General features: G+C 46.1%; 1 protein-coding gene across 1 annotated transcript; it reads right to left on the bottom strand.

Annotated features, from left to right (window-relative positions):
• Positions 1-2,837: 2,837 nt before the first annotated feature.
• LOC144119986 (neprilysin-2-like) lies at positions 2,838-8,126 on the bottom strand. The gene is made up of 3 exons (XM_077652475.1): positions 7,932-8,126; positions 6,198-6,361; positions 2,838-4,812 (listed from the first exon to the last, which is right to left on the bottom strand). Exons 1-3 carry the CDS (start codon positions 8,124-8,126, stop codon positions 2,838-2,840), a joined length of 2,334 nt encoding a protein of 777 aa, XP_077508601.1.
• Between the last annotated feature and the right edge of the window lie 750 nt (positions 8,127-8,876).

Below are 8,876 nucleotides of genomic sequence, written 5' to 3'. Positions count from 1 at the left end.
TCTTGCCTTCTTTTTTCTCTCCTGATTTCTTTCTTTCATTCGTTCCTTCTTTCTTTGTTTTTTTTTTTCATTTCCTTCTTTCGTTCTTTCTTCTCTCAGTGCTTCCTTTATCCCTCGCCTCACGGCGTGGTTCTGGTAACCGCTGAGATACGAGACAGATACTGCGCCATTTCCTTTCCCAAAGAAGCAATGTAAATTTAAGTTATGAGCTTAAATCTGGGCCCATAGCTTATAAGACCAATTCTAGGTTTCCAGGTATGAGATAAAGTACCTCCAATTAACGTTCGTCTGAACCAGAAAACCTAAATTTACCGATACAGAATTGTGCACACGTGATCTGGTCAACATGATCTGGTCGAAGGTTGTCACCAAGCCGATAACCGCCACCAGGTGATGGCTAATACCACAGCATGATGGTCGTAGGTGTTGTACACATTATACTTTGAAGTGCGTGTAGTTGTTTAAAAGCTTACAACCACAAAAGTACGATAGTCCAACCGCCCCGTTTATATATAATAACCGTTAAAGCTGAATGATGTAAATATATTATAAAAACAAGAAAAAATGCGACCCTCTGTAAATGCACGTCAGTGCCTAAGAGTACTGCATTAAAAACCGAACTGACTAGCTTTGCGTTTCATGGACATCGTTACACAGCTCGAGCGCAAAAACATCTGTGAACAATTCTAGTCGTCCACTTTGTATGGAGAGAAGTGATAATACAAATGCAAAACTCAGTGCTTTGAAAGCTGGCAATGGTCGCAGCAAGTCAAGTGTGAGTCCTTTAGCAGTCGCTTTCTTTCCCAATTCATGAATAACATTACATGCACTACAGTTCGAATTACAATAATTGGTCGCAAGTACATACCATCAAGCGTAATTTAGTAGCGATAGCTACATTACGGTAGCATTTCTAGCCTTCAGCGAGGCGGCACTGTGGCGGCGGCGGCGCCGCCACGCTGTCACGTGGCTGGTCACATGGTGCGGAGCAGCTGCTGGCGGCGCGGTGCCGTGGCTGATCACGTGGTTCGTCACGTGGTTGGTCACGCCACGAAGTGTCATTCGGCCATCTGTAGCTATAGCGGCATTCCAGGTTTAACCAAAGCTAAACAACCGCCAATTTGCTTGCATCATCCTGAAGCACGGTTGTTCAGCAGTTGCACATCAATTTTGTGACGGACTAATTTGAATTGGGCTACGAAGCATACCTACGGAGCCGTTTTCCCATCTGAGGCAGTGATATGCCATGCGAATTTAAATTGAGACTGAATAATCAGAAAAGATCACGGTATTACAGCGATCATACTGACGCGTCTTTGAGACAACTTCCGCTGTCTACAGCTCTCTTATTTAAACCCTCTGCTATCTCTGCGGCTTGAGTGCTTGAGTGGGAAAATAAAAAGGATTCCGCACTATACCAGGAATCTTTATTGTTATATAAGGTGATGAAAAAGCACTCTATACCCAGGCAAGCCTAAAGATAGTTGGCGACATCCTATGGCGCTTCTGGTGGTACATTTCAGCAGCTGAGAGAGAGAGAAAGACGAAGAGGGAAGCACTGTAGATGTAAATAAAAGTCTGCAGTATAATGTTTCAAAGGGGCGCAAAAAGTGAATGCAAAAGGAGCAAGTTTGGCAACGAATACTTTGCTATGAATTGAAACTAGGCCTGGTATTAGCGTTAAGTAAGCAGAAAGTTTAGTATGTAAGTAGGCGTATCATGAGTACAGTGCACTGTTATTTTACTTTGTTCATTACAGATTTCACGCCTTCATAGAAGCTTTCAACGATCTGGTGATTATGGCTGGATGTAGGCGCGCAGGCCTGCACCACCTTCAGCTTGTACCTCGTATTAAGCCTAATTATGACAGCTGCGACTCTCTCGTTAATACTATAAACTCCTCTCTGCTCATCATCGTAGGAATAATCACCCTCCATCCGCACCGTAACTCTCATTTTACTTTTCCTTTCCCCCCTTCCCCAGTGTGGAGTTGGAGGCCAGGGTCACCTTGCACCTACCGACCTGTTCAGATTTTCATTCATTAAATTTCTTTCTCGTTCTCTAATTATAAAGTTCCAGTCTCAAAAACCTGCCGCCTTGGTTTCCTTAGACGTTGTAGGAAAGCTGGCAGCAATCACCACTCCGTTCATACAGCGGCGGTTCTGCTGCTTGTACCTCGAGAAGCGCAAAGTCACCTTGCGGACTAATAGAACAGGCAAGGTGTTCGGCGAACGGCTGAGTTTTTTTAACCCTAATCTTTGTGCCACAGGATCGTGGGTGCCGATCCCCTCGCCAAGGCAATTCCACTTCTGCGCAAATTTCTTATGAATCTTTTAATAAATGTATTTTCTATGGTATTTACAGCTGACACTGCACTTTTCGTCATTTCGGCTGCGCAGAAATTCCGCACCAACGCAGAAAGACAGACAGGGGCGAGTCTCTCTGTGTGGGCGTCAAATTTTAGCGCTCCTCAAAATGGCGCTAGTGCGCATACCAGCCAGATGCACTATTCTTATGGATGACACTTTTCTTTTCTCTTACAAATGATCCGGATTCACAGGTTATGGGCTTATATATAACCTACCCAGAATGAGCTTGTAAGCGTAGGGTATACTAATAAAGGAGGACCGATGGCACGGACACGCGGTAATGATTTCTTGCCCGCTAAAGTACCTCAGGAGGTTCAAATAAATCATAAGCTCTCAATAACGAACCGGCTATGTATGCCTACATTCTTAGTTTAGCACGTAAATATCTACTGAACGCAGCAAACTTTTAACACAGCTGTTATTTCCTCTAACCTATTGAATAATAAAGATCACTTCAGAACACCGCCGCTAATCGTTGGTCCTCCAAACGTCACCGTCGCAATCAAGCGGTTTAGGTCGGGCGCATGAGAATGTGTTCAGGAAAGGCACGAAGTTGCGCATGGGTACGTTGACGCGCCACTTGCGCGGTGTGATTGCCATGGCGTGCTGCAGCTTGCGGGATTCGTTGTTTCCCTTCTCACAAAAGGCAGCCGCGTAATTGTAGAAGAAGAGCTGCCTCGACGTCACTGGCGCTTCGGGAAGCTGATAGAATAGGCGCGTCGCCTTGTGCCTGCGTAGCGCGCGCTCGTATAGCTCATAGAGGGGTTCCAGCACAGCACTATCCAAGAATACTTCTTCCAGGCGCTTTATGGTCCACTTGCCACCGGTTTCGATGCCGCTGCCAACCTCGGCAGCTGCTTCAGCCTCGTACTGGCGTTGAAGGCATTCGCTGATGTTTTCGTATGCCCTGACCGACGCTTCGCTCCACCAGCCTTGCGGCACCAAGCGGCCATCAAAGATCGAATTACTACGCAGTAAAGCCTTCAGCATTGTACTCACGACGTGGAGTAAAACGACTGGGTAGACTTGAAAGGGAATCTTGTTTGAGATGGTGGTAAGAAAAGCAACGGCTGCATTAGTGATAAATGCGAAGTTATTGGTTGGCTGATATTCGCTATCCCAGTCGAAGACAGACACGTCGTAGAGGTTGTCATAGGCTTTGGTTGTCTCGCTGCGAATCCTCAGCGCATCCCAGTATATGGTGGATGCGTAGGAAAATATAGTGAACACTGTGCCGAGTACGGTGTCGTTGGACCCCAGAGCCAAAGCGGGCGTCTGCCTGTACCTCTCGTACTGAACAAAGTTATCACGGGTACCAAACGTCATTTTCATCGTGTCGAGTCTTCGCCGAGCCTGCTTCACGTCGATTGCTGCAAACCATGAGCGTCCAGAAACTAGCAGCTCTTCTAGTACCGAACGTGTCTCGTTAAACTGGGCTACGAATTGATCATCACGGTGTCTCCGATATAGGTTGGCAAACTCTCTGCTAAGCGTAAGTTTAGCCGCAATGCCTACACCATAGCGGTACAACTTTTCCAACAAAATAGTGCACACAGCAACCTGTCTGTCGACGTTGGGAAAGCTGTACTCGTGGTCAAAGTCGTACAGAAACATGTAGTCTGAAGGCAAGAGCGGTGAGAGCGTGACCATAGCTTTGAAGCCGACATAATTGGCGATAATAGACTGGTAATCTTGAATGCTGAAGATTGACTGAAAGCGGCTGAAGAATACAGGATCTTCTAAGATTGCGATGGCGGAATTTGCTATGCTGCCATCGTCCGCAAACAGGAGTTGCATGTAGCGCAGCCATTCCCAATGTTCGCTTTTGGGTAACTTTCTTATGCTGCTAAAGCGTTTCACTTTAAATTCGCCGGGTGTGCTTCCGAGGTAGTTCAAGTTTTCCAGCGTCATTTCAAGAAGGGAAATTTGTTTGGCTACGCCGGCACCCATGAACGCTTTGCCGTACATTTTCACAGCACGGGCAATAGTATCTTTATAGCGGCTCGTTGCGTATTTTTTTGGCCATAATAGATATCGTCTCAGAAACGTAGCAGGTGCTTTGAGAACAATATACGGCACGCTTATTTTTCCTTCCCTTCCATAGATGGTTACCTTGAAGAGCGTCTGAAGCATTAAAATACGATCTCCTCTTGCTAGAACTTTGACTATGTCGCCGTCGAACTTCGTGTAAGGCCAGCCTCCAAGTTGAAGCGTGTGCAGGACTCTAGACCAGGCACTCAGCTCTTCATCATCACTCATGTTCATGTGGCCAGTGGTGCACTGGCCATGAACCCACATTGCCTGAGCAAGGAAGTTGTTTTGAATGGATAGCTGGCGACTACCCTTCATTTTGAGAAACGTCTTCATAAATGTGTTGATATCCTTGATTAGCTGCGTGATGCTAAACTGAGCGTACGGCAACTGTTCATGCGTCAAGTTGCTCCTGTAAGACAAATGAAATCAATTAACAATATTAATACCTAGCTATTATACATTATCTATTGGTTTACCGAAACGTTTGGCATTAGATTATTCCTGTCTAGCAACTATGTACAAAATTTGCTTTCAATCCTGCCGGTATAAATGTTCCTGCTAAATGAAAGGGTACCTATTAACTGTCTTTTAATATGAATTTGCGTTGGTAGTCATCTCAGGATTAGCGCTCACTTGACAAGCTCCGGCTGCACAATTTTTTCCCCTTTGAGAAATTGAACCTCGTAGTTCACGCACTGACACCTTCGACCATGACAGTCAGTTACCGACGCCCGCTCAAGAAGTTGTTCGCAATATAATATTTAGGGACAATCACCCTACGAAATTTATATCAAAGATTAATAGCTTTTTGTAGCCTTGTGGCTGCAGCTGGGTGGGTGAAAGTTAATAATCACTCATTTAATATACAATCCCTCTGTCTCTTTCATCGCACTGCGCTGCTGTCCGGTGCTGCTCTGCGACGTTTCAGGTTTCACACTTTGAAGTGAGGTAAAGTATCAACACTCCTGCGATCCAAGCTATCCAATTTCCATTGTCCATTTCGCGCTCATTGGGTCTTCTGTGAGTGGTCCCTGAGATATATCCACTGATTTCAAGCGTCTGTGGCAAGCAACCGGGAAATTGGGTGCTTGGCGACCAGACATCACCACTGGCTGCGATAAGTAGCCAATGACGTTCTGGCGTCAGGTCCAATTGCCTACTGTTTATAGAGTACTGCGTTGCACCTCACCATTGGTTGCATACTGGATACAATTTCAGCGTTGGTATTTTACGTTTGGCAACCACCCACGGCCGGGTCGCTTGCCCCAGACACCTGAAAGCCACCGGTACATCTGAATGTCAACTGACAGAGGACCGTATGAAGCGAGAAGGACAACAAAAATGGACAGTTTATAGAATACAGCCCCAGGAATGTTACATTCTATTGTCGCCAGCGCAGCGTCGGGCGGAAAAGTGGCTTTCTGACGAATGGGATTTCGGGAAGTTATTTCAATCCTTGATGGCGGCTGTTTGAGCAAACAGTAATGCTATGGGGCAAGGCAATGCTTTCTTTCAAAACTTGCATGTGCTGCAAGATGCTCTTTCATACTTGATAAAATACGTAGTCCTAGCTGACAGCTGTATAAGCAGCTTTCCCCATTACCGCATGGTTCCCTAGCAGGCAACCGATCAAACCCCAGTGGCAGTTCTAAAAAGTCGAACATCGGCCTCTAGTCCGGGTATATTCACATAGATGTTTTCTTATTATAATATAAGTCTATGACTTAGTTATAGGGATAAATCAGGCAACATGCTTCGCACGTACACCGCACGGATAATATCAATGCAACTCACTCAAATGCTGAACAAACGTGTTCGTAGAAGTCTTCGCACGGGTTTACCGGCTGGTAGCTTCGGCTGAAGAGGTAGTTGGCGTTCCAGCGGCACACCTGGGAAGTGCACTCGTCGGGATTTTCCTCCGAGTAAGTGAGCGGAGGATCTTCATAGCGGCGATATATCTGCGTAAGGGAATTAATTGTGCGTCTGAGTTAAGATGTTCTCTCAGAAGCGAAATTGAGTTCGTTTTCAAATTCACCCACCGCCAAGTAACAAGTCACTACAAGCAGAAACCAATCAGCGCCCGTGCGTTACATCACAAGAATAAGAGATTTTCTTCAATCAATGCCATAAACCCACTGCGTGTCGTGAAGTGTGCCAACAAAGTCTTTTGTCAAAGGACAATTACGAGTGTGTTAAAATTTCGTTGAAAGAAAAAGACACCCAACCATCAGCGACTATTTTAACCAGAGCTCAACGTCTAGTCGTCCAATGCTTCACTAAGCTCAATTTCGAAAAACAATGCGGAAGAAGAAACAAACATAAGCGGCAGAGAAGATGGGAAATCGTACGAGCTTGTTTTGTTTTTCGTGTTCCACTTCTCTCGATCTTGAAATAATTGCAAACTGCAAGGCAGTGTTGACAGCAGAGCGGTTGAATGCCAATCTTGAAATAAATATTTGCACGTTGGGCATTTCTTTTGGATAGGGAAGACGCTCAGTAAATGGCGACAAGAAATGTCTTGAATTGAACTGATTGGAAATTAGAACGGCGGAGAAGAAGCCTCCGTGGAGAGCTTAAGCCTCAGAGCACCTACATTTTGGATGCCACAGTAAGGAGGAACCTGCGGAAGTTCTGTGAGTGTTAGCGGTCGTGCTGACAAAGTGACGTCAAATTGTCGTTAAAAAGGGTTAGTCTTCTTTTGGTTTGTTTTGGTCTATAGGTGTAACGTCCCAAAGTGACGCAGGCTATGAGGAACGACGTAGAGCAGGGCTCCGGATAATTTCGACCGCCTGGGGTTTTTTAACTTGCATTGACATCGCACAGTACCCGGGGCTCTAATATTTTGAATGCATCGAAATCTGACCGTCGCTGCCGGCATCGAAGCTGCGTCTTTCGGGTCGGCAGCCGAGCACCCTAACCACTGAGGCACGGCTTTCCTTTTTTTATCGCAATACAAATGTGAAACATATATAAAGCTGCATATGAAAAACTCAGCTCAGTTCGTAATTCGCAGCAGCGTCGTAGTAACAGGTTGAGGCTTTAGCCGCCGCGGTGGCGCAGTGGTTATGGCTCTCGGCTGCTGACCCAAACAAAAGACGCGGGTTCGATCCCGGCCGCGGCAGTCGCATTTCAATGTAGGCAAATTTTTAGAGGCCCATGTACTGTACGGTATTAGTGCACGATGTTAGTGCCATAAACATTCAGGCTTCGTTATTTTGTGGGGGCTTCAGTGGCGCCGTTTAAGACAGGCCCACCAGTTCTGCCACCAATGTTCTTCGCTACTATCCGCAGTTGATGAATTGATGAAGCTGAGGCCGGATGGACTGGTAATCCAACAGTAGCTCTTTGTGTAAACAAGCCCAGAAGGGAAAACTTCCTGTGAAATAAACGGACGCGCATGGGCTCACACACGATTAGCAGAGGTGGCGCAAATAGAACTCTTCATTACGATCCTGTTAATACACCTGACTTATTTGATACTACATGGAACACGTTGCGAGAATTGGAGTTTCAACTGGCAGTACTCACAGCCGCCAGCGCTTTTTTGCTCCGTTCCTCGAGGGCCGCAAGGCGTGCGTAGTGGCTGGAGAGGACTACGACGCCGAGGAACATGAGGCTGAATACCACGAATGCCGTGATGAGCAGGGCGACTCGAACTTCGTCGCTGAGCATCGAGCGTGCATGGATTGGCCGGTGAGTTGCTGGAGGCTGCTGAGCATGCATACCCTGATGGCCTCTCAAGCTCAGGACTCTTTGGAGGCTGCAATGGTGGCCTCAGGGCAAAGGCGCTTCTTCTTTGTCCTTCTCTTTCCCTACAGAAGCCCGCGCCTACGAATACTGATCAATCACACGTGTATTTATTGCCTGAAATCACATGTTTTCCAGCAGAATTTTTACTATTCCTTAGTGCCATCCACAATAAATGTAAACTTACAAAATGAGGTACGATAAAAATAACTAAACCAGCATGATTTTAGTTCAGATCATAACATTTATTCCAGCGGAGCTCCTTAACGTTTTTCAGCTACCTCTACTGCGTGTTTGCACGTTTGTGCACTGAATTGCACACTTTGTTTCTAATTTGCTTTTCTTTATTTGCACACGCGACTGCGCAATGGCAGTCCTGTATCGACGGCGATATTTGTAGTTGCAGTTTTCAGAGTGAGATTTATCATCATCATCATCGTCGTCAGCCTGACTACGCCCACTGCCGCAAAAAGGCCTCTCCCATATCTAACTAACCTTACCCTGAGTCAGCTGTGGCCACCCTGTCAATGGAAGCTCCTTAATCTCATCCGCCCACCTAACTTGATATTAGTGAGATTTCGAGGTATGCAAAAAATTCTGCTGATCATTTTATATATATGAAATTGGCGGTTTCCAGGATCCCAGCTGTGAAGAAAGGATTGCGCGAACGAGGCACGGCCGGCGAAGAGTCCAAGACGCGCGCAGTTCTTTCTCCGTATCTATAAT

This window comes from Amblyomma americanum, chromosome 2, assembly GCF_052857255.1.
Source record: "Amblyomma americanum isolate KBUSLIRL-KWMA chromosome 2, ASM5285725v1, whole genome shotgun sequence".
Classification (NCBI taxonomy): domain Eukaryota; kingdom Metazoa; phylum Arthropoda; class Arachnida; order Ixodida; family Ixodidae; genus Amblyomma; species Amblyomma americanum.
The sequence above is the reverse complement of the archived record's forward strand: the minus strand, read 5'-3'. Positions and strand labels throughout refer to the sequence as shown.